General features: G+C 43.4%; 1 protein-coding gene across 13 annotated transcripts in view; it reads left to right on the plus strand.

The window, feature by feature from the left end:
- Nucleotides 1–17,203, plus strand: part of simc1 (SUMO interacting motifs containing 1) — a 146,819-nt gene that overhangs the window by 75,923 nt on the left and 53,693 nt on the right. For 2 of the 13 annotated variants that reach the window (XM_068043446.1, XM_068043459.1), the window contains exon 1: nt 13,137–13,492. The exons of 9 other annotated variants lie outside the window; for them this stretch is intronic. In XM_068043446.1, coding sequence (XP_067899547.1) covers nt 13,313–13,492 — 180 coding nt within the window. In that variant the 5' untranslated portion in view covers nt 13,137–13,312. Of the gene's footprint in view, nt 1–13,136; nt 13,493–17,203 lie in introns of those variants that run through there. 2 more of the 13 variants (XM_068043445.1, XM_068043447.1) reach the window with 1 other exon arrangement.

The raw sequence follows: 17,203 nt of genomic DNA on the forward strand, positions 1-17,203 counted from the left end.
AGCAGTTTAGAAAGGGGTGAGAAACTTTGAGGAAAGGGTACAGTTGATGATTCTAGCAAGAATCGGGCTGAGTTTTTGGGGTTTCTTTTATGCTTTTCACTCTGCATATTTTCAGCTTCCACATTTCAGACTAGGTAAGATTTAACGCCTTAAATCCCAGATATTATTTTCATTTTTTGCCCTGATGTGTAGGTAAATTTAATAGCGTGCCCAGGAAACAATCAGAGAACCCTTCATTAGATTATCTCAGCTACTTTTCTATCCTGTCTTCAGCAGAACCTCATCTTCAGTACATGACAGGATAAGATATCAATAAACCACGTCTTGCATTTTACCTGATAAACACATTTATGGAACAGTAATAGAACAAACAAATAGCTGCATGAACATGATATATTTTTACAGTAATTGCTTGCTCCTGGTATAGTAGAAAATAATGAATAGTTCACAATTCTTGGGCTAATCTTGATAATGATCAGGAGCGAGAACGCTGATTAGTTCACTGCTCCCTAGCCCAGGGATGCCCTTACTGTCAGTAGCATTGCAGTCAAAGCTGGGACTAGCTCAACTACTCAGTGGATACATTCGCTCGCCTTGCGTTTTAGTCTGAAACCAAAATGTGCAATACCAAGTGAGTATATTTGTTAGGTCTTGCTGAGGAACAGGGGTAGCCAATGATTGTAACAGTTGGGTGAAGCATGGGTGGTTTAGGTTTCAGCCACTATCAGCTTACTGTGATAGGCATCTTGTACAGACACATCTGAAATAAGGTTTGTGCAAAACACCAGAAATAGCCTCATGCATTTCATATTTCAGGATTTTGAAAAATTAAGATACTGGTAGGAATAGAAAGATACAGAAAGACATCTGTGTATCCCAAGGACTCATATTCTGTCATTCATTTTTAAGGACAGAAATGGCCACAAATAAATAGGAGCTAGTATTAAACTGTTCTTTTTGAGGATATACCTTGTGGCTAAAATCCGACAAATCTCCAGGACCTGATGGCCTACACCCTAGGATTCTAAAAGAGATTGCTGCATGTGTAGTGAATGATTTTCCAAAATTCCTTAGATTCAGGAACAGTCCCATCAGATTGGAAGTTGACAAATGTTATACCGCTTTTCAAGAAAGGAGGGAGAGAGAAAATGGGAACTACAGGTCAGTTAGCCTAACGTCAGTCGTTGGGATAATGCTGGAATCTATTATTAAGGAAGTCTTAACAATGCACTTAGAAAAGCACAGTATGATTAGAACGAGTCAAGATGGTTTTACTAAAGAGAAATCCTGTTTGACAAATTTATTAGTAGTTTTTTAAAGATGTAACTAGTAGGGTAGATAAAGGGGACCCAGTAGATGTAGTATATCTGGATTTCCAAAAGGCATTCAATAAGGTGCCACACAGAAGGTTAATGGCAAGATAAGGGCTCATGGAGTTAGGGGTAATATATTAGCATGGATAGATGATTGGTTAACAGACAGGAAGCAAAGAGTGGGCATAAACAGGGCATATTCAAGTTGGCAGGCAGTAAATAGAGGAGTGCTGCAAGGATCAGTGCTGGGGCTTCAGCTATTTACAATCTATATTAATGATTTAGATGAAGAGACAGAGAGTAATGCATCTAAGTTTGCTGATGATACAAAGGTAGGTGGAAAGGTAAGCTGTGGAGAGGACACAGAGAGGCTGCAAAGAGATATAGACAGGTTAAGTGAGTGGGCAACAAGATGGCAGATGGAGTATAATGTAGGGAAGTGTGAAGTTATGCACGTTGGTATAAGAATAGAAAAGTAGAATATTTTTTAAAAGGTGTGCAACTTGTGTTAATGTTCAAAAAGACTTGGGTGTGCTTGCACAAGGAACGCAGAAAGTTAACATGCGGGTACAATTAGGAAGGCAAATGGCATGTTGACATTGATTACAAGAGGATTGGAGTACAGGAATAAGGATGTATTGCTACAATTGTACAGGGTTTTGGTGAGACCACATCTGGAATCCTGTATGCAGTTTCGGTCTCCACACTTAAGAAAGGATATACTTGCATTGGAGGCAGTGCAGTTCACTAGATTGGTCCCTGTAATAAATGGCAGGCAGTGACTAGTGGGGTACCGCAGAGATCGGTGCTAGGACCCCAGCTATTCACAATATATATTAATGATTTAGATAAGGGAACTAAATGTAATATCTCCAAATTTGCAGATGACACAAAACTGGGTGGGAGGGTGAGTTGTGAGGAGGATGCAGAGAGACTTCAGGGTGATTTGGACAAGTTGAGTGAGTGGGCTAATGCATTGCAGATGCAGTATAATGTGGATAAATGTGAGGTTATCCACTTTGGTAGCAAAAACAGGAAGGCAGATTATTATCTGAACGGCTATAAACTGAGAGAGGGGAATATGCAGACCTGGGTGTTCTCGTACACCAGTCGCTGAAGGTAAGCATGCAGGTGCAACAGGCGGTAAAAAAGGCAAATGGTATGTTGGCCTTCATAGCGAGAGGATTCGAGTGCAGGAGCAGGGATGTCTTGCTGCAATTATACAGGGCCTCGGTGAGGCCACACCTGGAATATTGTGTGCAGTTTTGGTCTCCTTATCTGAGGAAGGATGTTCTTGCTATAGAGGGAGTGCAGCGAAGGTTTACCAGACTGATTCCTGGGATGGTGGTACTGACGAATGAGGAGAGATTGAGTCGGTTAGGATTATATTCGCTGGAGTTCAGAAGAGTGAGGGGGATCTCATAGAAACCTATAAAATTCTAACAGGACTTGACAGGGTAGATGCAGGAAGGATGTTCCCGATGGTGGGTGAGTCCAGAACCAGGGGTCATAGTCTAAGGATATGGGGTAAACCTTTCAGGACTGAGATGAGGAGAAATTTCTTCACCCAGAGAGTGGAGCCTGTGGAATTCGCTACCACAGAAAGCAGTTGAAGCTAAAACTTTGTATGTTTTCAAGAAGGAGTTAGATATAGCTCTTGGGTCTAAAGGTATCAAAGAATATGGGGCGAAAGCGGGATCAGGTTACTGAGTTGGATGATCAGCCATGATCATAATGAATGGTGGAGCAGGCTCGAAGGGCCAAATGGCCTACTGCTGCTCCTATTTTCTATGTATCTACGTATGATGAAAGACTAAGTAAATTGGGCTTGTATTCTCTGGAGTTTAGAAGAATGAGAGGTGATCGCATTGAAACATATAAGATTCTAAAGGGACTGGATAGGGTAGACACAGAGATTATTTCTGCTGGTCGGGGAATCTAAAACACAGGAGCACAGTCTCAGGATAAGGGACCGATCATTTAGGACTGAGACGAGGAGAAATTACTTCACTCAAAGGGTTGTGAATCTTTAGAATTCTCGACTTCTGAGGGTTGTGGATGCTCCATCGCTAAATACATTTAAGGCTGGGATAGACAGATTTTTGGTTTCTCAGGGAATCAAGGGGTATGGCGAGCAGGCAGGAAAGTGGAGTTGAATCCTAAGATCAGCCGTGATCATATTGAATGGCGGAGCAGGCTCGATGGGCCATATGGTCTACTCCTGCTCCTATTTCTTGTGTTCTTTCACCAAATTCTATTTTATTTTTGGTCCCAATTTGATAAGCATTCTATTTACTCTATTCAACGTCTCCATTCATAGCACAATCACCTCTAAGATTATAAATGATTATTCATAATCTATGCTACGTTCCAGTGTAGTAATAAGTTCTGCATTTCTGGATGAAATATTAAACTAAGGCCCTCTCTACTCTTTTGCTGGTTTGGATGGCAATGGAAATCCTGTGATAATATCAGAAGAACAGAGAGTTCTTCTAGTGACCTGACCAACATTTCTTCTTTAACTGAACACTAATCATGTGAAGCACTTTGTTTCTCAAATATATATATAGTGCTTTCCACATCCTCAGGATATCTCAAACCATTTTGCAGCCTATTTGAAATATAGTCACTGTAATACAGGCAAATAGGGGAGTCGGTGGTGCTGTGGTAATGTCACTGGACTGGCAATCCAGAGGTCCAAGCTAATGCCCTGGGGACACAAGTTCAAATCCCACCACAGCAGCTGGTGGAATATAAATTCAATTAATAAGTTCAATTAATTAATAAAAAATCTGGAATTGAAAGCTAATCTCAGTAATGGTGCCATGAAACGACCATCGATTGTTGTAAAAACCCATCTGATTCACCAATGTCCATTAATTAATGTCCATTTCCTTCCATTAGGGAAGTAAATTGCTTCCCCTTTAGGGAAAGAAATCTGCTGTCCTTACCTGGTCTGGCCTACATATGACTCCAGACCCTCAACAATGTGGTTGACTCTTAACTGTCCTCTGAAATAGCCGAGCAAGCTACTCGGTACAAGGGCAATTAGGGACGGACAACAAATTAAACACACAGCAAAGTCCCTCAGAAAGCAGAAACAAATGACCAGATAATCTGTTTGAGTGTGTTCATTGAGGGATAAATGTTTCTAAGGTGACCAAAAAAAATGCTATGCCCTTCTTCGAATAGTGTCATGGAATATTTTACATTCACCTCTGAAGGCAGATAGCAGCTAACATCCCATCTGAAAGACAACAGCCTGGACTTTCCACTGATGATAATGGCAAAACTGCCAGCGTTCACAGTCATTACTCCATTGAAACTGACAGCAGCTTCGGGAGTCTCCAATTGTGATGAATAATGCGAAAATCCAGAAGTGGCTGTCAGTGATTCTACACTTCCCTAGTGGGAACACTGTTCATGTCCCCAGACTGCAATCAATGGAAAATCCATTGAATTGGCAAGAACTTTCACTCTAATTCCATTAGTCTTGCTGTAAAAACCCTTGAAAAAGTTAGATCTTGTTGAATGAGATGTAACTGGGATTTTAACAGTGTTTCAAGTTCCTAACTACTGCTAAGCACCCTCACTGGCCCTGAGAAGCTAATTTTCTATTTGTGCAATGTCAAATTTCTCCATAATCATAAAAAATCCACTTTTTAAAAAAGATTTGCTTAGAGTAGTTTGGTAGTACAGAACTTGAGTGCTGCTGAAAGTAGAGACATAGAAACATCGAAAATAGGGGCCGGAGTAGACCATTCGGCCCTGCTCCGCCATTCAAAAAGATCATGGCTGATAGTCTAATTCAGTATCCTGTTCCTGCTTTCTCCCCATATCCCTGGATCCCTTTGGCATCAAAGAAATATATCTACCTCCTTCTTGAATATATTTAATGACATGGCCTCCACTGCCTTCTGCGGTAGAGAATTCCACAGGTTCAACACCCTCTGAGTGAAGAAATTTCTCCTCATCTCGGTTCTAAATGGCATAACCCATATCCTGAGACTGTGACCCCTGGTTCTGGACTCCCCAGCCATTGAGAACATCTTCCCTGCATCTAGTCTGTCTAGTCCTGTTAGAATTTTATAGGTTTCTATAAGATCCCCTCTCATTCTTCTAAACTCTAGTGAATATAGGCCTAGTCGACCAGTCGACCTAGGCCACAGGAAAGGTGCCAGAGGACTGGAGGACAGTGAATGTGGGACCATTATTCAATAAGGGTAGCAGGGATAAACCAGGTAATTACAGGCCGGTAAGTCTAACATCTGTGGTAGGGAAACTATTGGAAAAGATTCTGAGGGATAGGATTAATCTCCACTTGGAGAGGCAGAGATTAATCAACAATAGTCAGCATGGCTTTGTCAGGGGGAGATCACGTCGAACAAACATGATTGAATTTTTCGAGGAGGTGACTGGCTGTGTAGATGAGGGTAAAGCAGTTGATGTAGTCTACATGGACATCAGTGAGGCTTTTGATAAGGTCCCGCACGGGAGATTGGTTAAGAAGGTAAGAGCCCATGGGATCCAGGGCAATTTGGCAAATTGGATCCAAAATTGGCTTAGTGGCAGGAGGCAGAGGGTGATGGTCGAGAGTTGTTTTTGCGATTGGAAGCCTGTGACCAGTGGTGTACCGCAGGGATTAGTGTTGGGACCCTTGCTGTTTGTAGTGTACATTAATGATTTAGACATGAATATAGGAGGTATGATCGGTAAGTTCGCAGATGACACGAAAATTGGTGGTGTCATAGATAGTGAGGAGGGCGATCTCGATGGGCTGGTAAAATGGGCAGAGCAGTGGCAAATGGAATTTAATCCTGAGAAGTGTGAGGTGATGCATTTTTTGGGAGGACTAACGAGGTAAGGAAATCTCCAATGGGTGGTAGGACCCTAGGAAGTACAGAGGGTCAGAGGACCTTGGTGTACTGGTTCAAAGATCACTGAAGGCAGCAGCACAGGTAGATAAGGTGGTTAGGAAGGCATATGGGATACTTGCCTTTAATAGCCGAGGCATAGAATATAAGAGCAGGGAGGTTATGATGGAGCTGTATAAAACACTAGTTTGGCCACAGCTGGAGTACTGTGTATAGTTCTGGTCGCCACACTATAGGAAGACTGTGATTGCATTGGAGAGGGTGCAGAGGAGATTCACCAGGATGTTGCCTGGGCTGCAGCATTTCAGCTATGAAGAGAGACTGGATAGGCTAAGGTTGTTTTCCTTAGAGCAGAGAAGGCTGAGGGGGGACCTGGTTGAGGTATACAAAATTATGAGGGGCATAGATAGGGCAGATAGGAAGATACTTTTTCCCTTAGCGGAGGTATCAATAACCAGGGGGCATAGATTTAAGGTAAAGGGCAGGAGGTTTAGAGGGGATTTGAGGAAAAAAATTTCACTCAAAGGGTGGTTCGAATCTGGGACACACTGCCTGAAGGGGTGGTAGAGGCAGGAACCCTCACAACATTTAAGAAGTATTTAGATGAACACTTGAAATGCCATAGCATACAAGGCTATGGGCCAAGTGCTGGAAAATGGGATTAGAATAGAAACATAGAAAATAGGAGCAGGAGTAGGCCATTCGGCCCTTCGAGCCTGCTCCGCCATTCATTATGATCATGGCTGATCGTCCAACTTAGTAACCTGTTCCTGCTTTCCCCCCATATCCTTTGATACCTTTCGCCCCAAGAGCTATATCTAACTCCCTCTTGAAAACATACAATGTTTTGGCCACACTTTCTGTGATAGCGAATTCCACAGGCTCACTGGGTGAAGAAATTCCCCCTCATCTCAGTTCTGAAAGGTTTACCCCATTTTCTAAGACAATAACCCCTGGTTCTGGACTCCCCCACCATCGGGAACATCCTTCCTGCATCTACCCTGTCAAGCTCTGTTAGAATTTTATAGGTTTCTATGAGATCCCCCCTCAGCGAATATAATCCTAACCGACTCAATCTCTCCTCGTATGTCAGTCCCGCCATCCCAGGAATCAGACTGGTAAACCTTCACTGCACTCCCTCTATAGCAAGAGCATCCTTCCTCAGATAAGGAGACTAAAACTGCACACAATATTCCAGGTGTGGCCTCACCAAGGCCCTGTATAACTGCAGCAAGACATCCCAGCTCCTGTACTCGAATCCTCTCGCTATGAAGGGCAACATACCATTTGCCTTTTTTACTGCCTGTTGCACCCCACATTTATCCACATTATACAGCATCTGCCAGGCATTAGCCCACTCACTCAACTTGTCCAAATCACCCTGAAGCCTCTCTGCATCCTCCTCACAACTCACCCTCCCACCCAGTTTTGTGTCATCTGCAAATTTGGAGATATTACATTGAGTTCCCTCATCTAAATCTTTAATATATATTGTGAATCGCTGGGGTCCTAGCACCGATCCTTGCGGTACCCCACTAGTCACTGCCTGCCATTTGGAAAAAGACCCGTTTATTCCTACTGTTTGTTTCCTGTCTGCCAACCAATTTTCTATCCATCGCAATACACTACCCCCAATCCCGTGCACTAATCTCTTATGTGGAACTTTGTCGAAAGCCTGCTGAAAGTCCAAATAAACCACATCCACTGCTCCCCCTCATCTACTAGTTACATCCTCGAAGAATTCTAGTAGATTTGTCAAGCATGATTTCCCTCTCGTAAATCCATGCTGACTCTGTCCGATTCTACCACTGTTCTCCAAGTGCTCTGCTATAAAATCTTTGATAATGGACTCTAGAATTTTCCCCACTACTGACGTCAGGCTGACTGGTCTATAATTCCCTGTTTTCTCGCTACCTCCCTTTTTAAATTGTGGGGTTACATTAGCTACCCTGCAATCTGTAGGAACTGTTCCAGAGTCTATAGAATCTTGGAAGATGACCACCAATGCATCCACTATTTCTAGGGCCACTTCCTTAAGTAATCTGGGATGTAGATTATCAGGCCCTGGGGGATTTATCTCAATCCCATCAATTTTCCCAACACCATTTCTCTACTCATACTGATTTCCTTCAGTTCCTCCCTCTCACTAAACCCTGTGTTCCCCAACATTTCTGGTATTTTATTTGTATCCTCCATTGTGAAGACAGAACCAAAGTATATATTTAATTGCTCAGCCAACTATAGAAACTTTTACAGTCAGATTTTATGTTCCCCGCAAGCTTACTCTCGTACTCTATTTTCCCCTTCTTAATCAATCCCTTGGTCCTCCTTTGCTGAATTCTAAACTGCTCCCAATCCTCAGGACTGTTTTTTCTGGCAAATTTGTATGCCTTTTCCTTGGATCCAATACTATCTCTAATTTCCCTTGTAAGCTATGGTTTGGCTACGTTTCCCATTTCACTTTTGCGCCAGACAGGAATAAAGACAGGGTAGTGTCCTAGGCCTAACCATCTTCAGCTGCTTCATCAATGACCTTCGTTCAATCATAAGGTCAGAAGTGGGGATGTTCGCTGATGATTGCACAATGTTCAGCACCATTCGTGACTCCGCAGATACTGAAGCAGTCCATGTAGAAATGCAACAAGACCTGGACAATATCCAGGCTAGGGCTGATAAGTGGCAAGTAACATTCACGCCACACAAGTGCCAGGCAATGACCATCTCCAACAAGAGAGAATCTAACCATCTCCCCTTGACATTCAACGGCATTACCATCGCTGAATCTCCCACTATCAACATCCTAGGGGCTACCATTTACCAGAAACTGAACTGGAGTAGCCATATAAATACTGTGGCTACAAGAGCAGGTCAGAGGCTAGGAATCCTGAGGCGAGTAACTCACCTCCTGACTCCCCAAAGCCTGTCCACCATCTACAAGGCACAAGTCAGGAGTGTGATGGAATACTCTCCACTTGCCTGGATGAGTGCAGCTCTAACAACACTCAAGAAGCTCGACACCATCCAGGACAAAGCAGCCCGCTTGATTGGCACACCATCTACAAACATTCACTCCCTCCACCACCGGCGCACAGTAGCAGCAGTGTGTACCATCTACAAGATGCACTGCAGCAATGCACCAAGGCTCCTTAGACAGCACCTTCCAAACCCCCGACCTCTACCAACTAGAAGGACAAGGGCAGCAAATACATGGGAACACCACCACCTGCAAGTTCCCCTCCAAGTCACACACCATCCTGACTTGGAACTATATCGCCATTCCTTCACTGTCGCTGGGTCAAAATCCTGGAACTCCCTTCCTAACAGCACTGTGGGTGTACCTACCCCAAATGGACTGCAGCGGTTCAAGAAGGCAGCTCACCACCACCTTCTCAAGGGCAATTAGGGATGGGCAATAAATGCTAGCATAGCCAGTGACGCCCACAACCCATGAATGAATTTTAAAAAAAAACAATTGTTGCAGTTCATCCATGCGCTCTTTGAATGTTTGCCATTGCCTAGCCACCATCGTCCCTTTAAGTAACATTTCCCAATCCATCATAGCCAACTCGCGCCTTTATTAAGATTCAGGACCCTAGTCTCAGAATCAACTACGTCCCTCTCCATCTTGATGAAGAATTCTATCATATTTTTGTCGCTCATCCCCAAGGGGTCTCGCACAACTAGATTGTCAATTATTCCTCTCTCATTACACAATACCCAGTCTAGGATGGCCTGTTCTCTAGTTGGTTCCCCAACGTATTGTCCAGAAAACCATCCCGTATACACTCCATGAATTCCTCCTCTATGGTATTGTGACTAATTTGATTTGCCCAATCTATATGCAGATTAAAGTCACCCATAATTACAGATGTTCCTTTCTCGCATGCGTCCCTAATTTCCTGTTTAATGCCATTCCCAACATCACCGCTACAGTTTGGGGGTCTATATACAACCCCCACGAACGTTTTTTGCCTCTCAGCATTTCTCAGCTCTACCCATATAGATTCCACATCATTAGAGCTAATATCCTTCCTTGCTATTGCTTTAATTTCCTCTCTAACCAGCAATGCAACTCCACCACCTTTTACTTTTTGTATGTTTTTCCTAAATACTGAATACCGCTGGATGTTCATTTCCATTCCTGGTCACCCTGCAGCCATGTCTCTGTAATCCCGACTATATCATACCCATTTTATCTATTTGCACGATTAATTCATCCACTATATTGCGAATGCTCCGCACGTTTAGGCACAAAGCCTTAATGCTTGTCTTTTTAACATTACTTGTCCCCTTCCCACTATTTTTCACTATGGCCCTGTTTGATTCTGGCCCTTGATTTCTCTGCCTATCACTTTTCTTATTCCCCTTACTGTCTTTTGTTCTTGTCTTTGAACCCCCTCCTCTGACTCCTTGCAAAGGTTCCCATCCCCCTGCCATTTTAGTTTAAACCCTCCCCAACCACTCTTGCAAATACTCCCCCTAGGACATCAGTCCTGGTCCTGCCCAGGTATAACCTGTCCAGTTTGTACTGGTCCCACCTCCCCCAGAACCGGTCCCATTGTCTCAGGAATCTAAAACCCTCCCCCTCACACCATCTTTTCAGCCACGTATTCATCCGATGTATCCTGCTATTTCTACTCTGACTAGCACATGGCACTGGTAGTAATCCTGAGATCACCAGCTTTGAGGTCCTACTTTTCAACTTACTTCCTAACTCCCTGTATTATACTTTTAGGACCTCATCCTTTTTTTTTTACCTACGACATTTGTATCAATGTGTACCACGACCACTGCTGTTCACCCTCCCCCTTCAGAATGTCCAGTAACCGCTCTAAGACATCCTTGACCCTAGCACCAGGGAGACAACATACTATCCTAGAGTCTCGTTTGCGGCCACAGAAACACCTATCTATTCCCCTTACAATTGAATTCCCTATAACTATTGTATTCCCACACTTTTTACTCCTCCCCTGTGCAGCAGAGCCAGCCGTTGTGCAACGAATTGGGCTGTTGCTGCTTTCCCCTGAGAGGCCATTCCCCCCAACAGCTGGAGACCCTTCCTGCACACATGCTGGACCCAGGTACTGGAATTGTTCCTGGCTTCCCACATAGAGCACAAAGAGCACACCACAGCTTTCAGCTCTTCTGCCATGACTTAACCCTTTAAATTAAACCTTTTGGAAGATGCTTAATATCAAATAATATCAATTACTCTCGGGCCCTTCTTCCCTGGTCATCATTACTACAGAACGCCCTAAAAAACACTACTTACTCACCAACCAATCACCTTGCAGCTTTCCTGTGATGTCACTGTTGATTTTTTTTCAAACTCTCCAGTGCGCCTGGAGTGTGTCTGTATTTATCCTCTCCTCGGTCGGTGATTCTCCCCGCAGGTCTGCTCCACTCGGCTCCCGGAAGGTAAGTAACCAGGCCACGATCCTTGGCCTCTCTTTATCCTGTCCTCAGACGGTGATTCTCCCCGCAGGTCCGCTCGTCTCCCAAAAGGTAAGATAGGTGCCTGATGGCCGGCACGGACACGATGGGCCAAAGGGCCTGTTTCTGCGCTGTATAACTCTATAACAGCGAGAAATGATCTGATCAGGGTAGCCATTGTCATGCAGGATGTCTTTGATTTGCCCTATTTCAGCATCAAGCTTTCATGGTGAGCAAATGGCTCAAACCCAATTTATGAGGTTGCCAATAAGGTCAATCTGATAGAGTGTGGAACTGTAAGAATCCCAACACATGCATTGACCAGTGCAGGTAGGTTTGCCGGAGACCGTGGAAAGAACCCCTTAACAAATTTCTCAACTCATACGTCAAGGAAAGGGAGCTCATCAACACAAGCTCAAGGAATAGCATCTCATTTACCGATTAGGCTCGCTATAGCCTGCTGGACTGAAAATTGAGTTCAATATTTTCAGAGCATGACGTGCCTCCCATTTTACTTTTAGCTATTTTTTCTTTCTTTTTTGTTTATTTTATTTCATTTTGTTCCATCATTAATTTTTTTTACCATGTGCCTACCCACTGCTTTTTTGTCATGTTTGTGCTTTGGGCCAGGTTGTTCTATTTTCTGTCAGTTAACACCCTCTCTGCACTAACGCTTTGTCTTTCAGCACACAATTAACATACCATTTGCCTTTGCTCCATGACCTTCTGGTCAGTTATTCTCTGTGATCTTGTCCTATCAACACCTTTTTGGTTATCTCTTGCCCCACCCCTGCTTTATTTGCCTAAAACCTATTACATTTCTAGCCTCCACCAGCTCTGATCAAGGGTCACTGACCTAAAATGTTAACTCTGCTTCTCTCTCCACAGATGCTGCTTGACCTGCTGAGTATTTCTTGTTTTTAGCTCATTTGACTGCTCCATTTCAAAGGTAAATTTGAGCGCAGGTTGAGCCCATTAAGACACGTAAGAAAATTATTGTGTGCAGCTGCAGATTCAAATATAGCAAACGTATCATCTACATGTCGGAAATATGCAACAGGTAGGAGGTTAGGTGTCATTCCCTTAAAGACACATTTCTCATGGAACCCAACAAAGATGTTTGCTAGAGCTGGGCCTAGAGTAGATCCCATGGCAATACTATCAATTTGGGCATACATGGTGTCATTAAAACTGAACTTAACTTCGTGAGTTGCCCAGTTCACAAGTTCAATGAATACTGATTCACACAATGGTGGTGGGTCTAGATAGCCATGATATGGTGCAGCACAAATATCTATGGCTTTTTTCAGTGGTACATTGGTGAATAGGCTAGCAATGTTAAATGAGCACATGGACACAGCATTGCTATGGATATACAAGTCCTGTATGGTCTTCGTAAATGTGAGGGAATTCTTCACTGTGTATTTGGAGAACTTGATCAAAATTACCTCCTCGTCCTGCTCCGTGTACTAAGTTGCACAATAACTCCTGATGCAGCAGGGGGCAGCACAGAGCAGCAGTCGGCGCTTTTGCCAGTGTGAAAGATGGCGGCCGAGCTCTGGGTTGTTCGGGGTCGAACTGCCGCTTCTCATCCCTTTTGTGAGTCTCCCTCGATATTGTGGAAGAACTGGGTAGCCAGAGTACGAACTGAGCCTCGGGCGCGACATCTCTGAGAGACAGGGGAGCGGAGACATGGCTGATGTGATCGAAATCAACTCGGACGATGACTCGGATTCGGACGTTGAGATTATTGGGGAGACGGTGGCGGCCTGGGGCTCGAAGACCGAGGCCCGTGGTGCTTGCCGACACCAGCGCTCCTGCTCGGCTTGGGCTCGCTATCAACGGATCAGGGAGCTGCTATACCGTCCCCGGGTGAGTGCGAGCAGTGTTTATCATTCAGCGTTTGAACACAAACAGGAAGTAGCCGAGTGGGCCTGACCGTTGTGAGCAGGCGGGGAGTTTGCGCCATGTTTGATCCTGGCAGTTATTGTGACGTCACAAAGATGTGACGTCGCACCGAAAGGCAAGTGTGAGGTTACAGTGTCCAAGCATCAGACACGAGTTGAGCCTCTGTAGTGGTGGTGCATATCACCAACTCTTTTGCCATTTATTCTCACCTTTCTTCCACTCTGTCACAGACCTTTCCATTTTGTTCTTTTTCCACTCTTCCCCCCCCCCCCCCCCCACCTTTTACTTGCTAAAAGTTATTGCATTTCTAACTTTTCCCAGTTCTGATGAAAGATCATTGACTTTGTAATATATTCGGGTGGCACTAGCAGAGAAAATGGGCACCAAGCGTGGCCACTTCAAGGAAGTGTTTATTTACGTCGTTATGTCATCGTGTCATTGCATCATTCGCATAATATACAAATACATTGCACTGCTCCATTCAAAAAAAGTGTCTTTTTGTTGCTCTTCAGTGAACTCTGTTTGCAAATCAAGTTTAATAACTGGTTTACAAAATCTTTCTGATCTTACAGGTTTGGGTGTAGAGTCAGGTTTTGGACTGCTTGGTTTTAGTTCAGTACTTAAAGAAGATCTTGTTTCTTTCTCAAAAATTGGTACTTCAGACATTAAAGTGTGAACTGCTTCAAACTCTGGCATGAGCTCCTGATCAAGGGAATCATGCTCATGTATTGGTTCATCCCTTGCTGGGATCATATGATCTACATGAACATTTCTCATTTACCATTAATCTCAACCAAGTATCTTTTGATTTCACGCACTTTTACTTTTCCCACATCCCACTTGTGTGAGAGGGACTTAAAACACGAATATGCTCATTTTGCCTGAAACTGCATGCTCTCTGTTTTTGTGTCATATTGGCATTTTTGACTAAACTGTTTGTGTTCAACTTTAGCATTCAAGTTTGGTAGGACCAGACACAAACATATCCTTAACCTTCTCTTCATCAGAATTTCTGCAGGTGTATACCCTGTAGTGGAGCGTGAAGTTATTCTATACTTAAGCAAACAATTAGCCAATTGTTGTTTCATACTGAAATTTGAACACTAATGCAACACTTGTTTCTTGAATGCATCTTTAACAATCCTTACAGATCATTCAACTGCTCCATTTGTTGTCGGACGGTAAGCAGGAATGAGGGTATATTTGATACCATTTTGCTTCATGAAATTTTGGAACAGAGCAGAACAAAATTGAGAACCATTATCTGAGACAAGCTCTTCTGGTAAACCATAACAAGCAAAAATAGACTATAACTTGTTTATTGTTCATTCAGCAACAATGGTGTTTTGACCCATGTGCTTGATTTCAATCCACTTCAAGTGGCTTTCGATGATTACCAAGAAATTGTCATTTTCCTTCTCACAGAAGTCCACATAATGTTTTTGAAATGGTTGGGTTGGCCATGACCACAATTGCAAAGGAGTTTTATGCAGCTTATTTCGACAGTTTTGACAGATAGTACATTTCCCAACCAATGTTTCTATGTCACTGTCAGGACCAGTCCAATAAACAAAACCTCTTGCTATGGATTTCATACTGACTATTCCTGTGTGTTCAGTATGAGTTCTGCCAGAATCCTATCTCTCAAAGAACTAGATACCACCACTCTATAACCCAACTGTATGCAGCCCTATTCACATGACACCACATTGTGACGATTGTGGAATAGTTTCAGTTCCTCATCTGTACATTGGCGAAATTCTGTCCGTCCATTAAATGTCTGTTTATAGACTATTTTCAGCACTGAGTCTTTCTAACTTTCAGCTTCAATTTCAGTTGCAGTGATTCGAGAGTCATCATCTGCTACTCCTATTGTGAAGATTGTACCTTTACAGCCTGCATGTGACTGTGTGTTAGTGATAGCATTCTCCTTTGAACTGCGATATTCGCTGTTGTGGTCATACTGTGAGTGAAGTACAGCCCGCCGCTGCAACCTTGATGCTGCCATCGTCGGTTTTGTAAACTTTAATCGCAGAATAGCTATTAGGGATTTGTGACCTAGGCTTCTTAGACAGCACCTTCCAACCCACGACCTCTACCACCTGCAAGGACAAGCGCGGCAGATGCATGGGAACACCACCACCTATAAGTTCCCCTCCAAGCCACACACCATCCTGACTTGGAACTATATTGCCGTTCCTTCACCGTCGCTGGGTCAAAATCCTGGAACTCCCTTCCTAATGGCACTATTGGTGTACCTACCCCACATGGACTGCAGTGGTTCAAGAAGGCAGCTCACCACCACCTTCTCAACGGCGATTACGGATGGGCAATAAATGCTGGCCTAGACAGCAATGCCCACATCCGAGGAATGAATAAAAGAAAAAATCTGTTACGAGCGTGAAGGTTATACCCAACAAAAATTGGTGAAACTTTTTGATTTCAAAGATTATTCCAAACACTTCCTTTTCTTTCTGCCTGTGATTGCATTCACTCTTGGTCAGGGTGCATGACGCCAGTGTTATGGGCTTCTCTTGACCATCATCTATGACAAGACTGATCACTGCTCCAACTCCATAGTTTGAATCATCACATGCTAACTTCAGGTCACGATTTGTGCCTTAAGGAATGAGCAATACATCACTGTTCAAGCTTCTCTTACATACACTATAAGCATCTTGTGCTTTAGACCATTCCCATTTCACATCATTCTTCAACAGTTCATGTAATGGAGCTAACACCATTGCAAGCTCGTAATGCGAGTCGTATTGGATCATGCCTTGAAAAGATCTAAGCTCAGATACATCTTTTGGCTTTGGGTCATTGACTAAAGTCTCTATATTCTCTTTCACTGGCTGTAGTCCTTTTTTTTTGATCTTCAAGCCAAGGTACACTACCTCAGATTGCAACGAAAGCACACTTGCTCCTTTTCAATTTCACAAGAGTGATCATTGAGCCTTTTTAACACTTCATCCAACACTTGAAGATTCTCTTCCTCTGTTGCGGTTGCGATAAACACATCATCCTGATTACACAAGCAGTGCGGCACTTCTTGCTTATCCATTTAGCTTGGAATATTTGTGAGAAGACTTCACACCGTAGGGCAGCTTCATGCAGGAGTATAACCCCATGTGTGTGTTTATTGTGAGATACTGCTGACTCAATCCACATTGAACTGTGCATAAGCATGTGACAGATCCAACTTCGTGAATAGCTTCGATTCTGCATACAAATCTTGAGAGGTCAGTAGTGGATGCAGCTCATTATCCACTGCCTGGTTGATTGTGACTTCGTAGTCCCCACTGTTATGACCAGGTAGAAAGAGATCTAGGGTTCTCTTTCAGCCTTCACCTGGTCTTAATGTAACAGGGTTTTATTTTTAAACACACTGTTTTTAGCTCCCCCTTGGTGAATCCTTGTTTACCGCTTTCCAATTATAAGGCAAAGAAATGAGCACAAACAGGCTTAGATTTAAAGAAGAAAGGTGAAATTTTATTAAACTTAAACTCTAATTCTTTTGATGCCTATGGATACACGATGCGCCCATGGTAGCATGCAGACGCGATAGACACATACAAATGGAGACAGAAAAGAGCAGAAGAAAAATAAAGTGGAAAGGTTTGAGACAATCTCTGAGGAGGGTTTGAAGAAGGGTCACTGACCTGAAACGTTAAC

The sequence above is a fragment of the Heterodontus francisci genome, chromosome 12 (assembly GCF_036365525.1).
Source record: "Heterodontus francisci isolate sHetFra1 chromosome 12, sHetFra1.hap1, whole genome shotgun sequence".
Taxonomy (NCBI): domain Eukaryota; kingdom Metazoa; phylum Chordata; class Chondrichthyes; order Heterodontiformes; family Heterodontidae; genus Heterodontus; species Heterodontus francisci.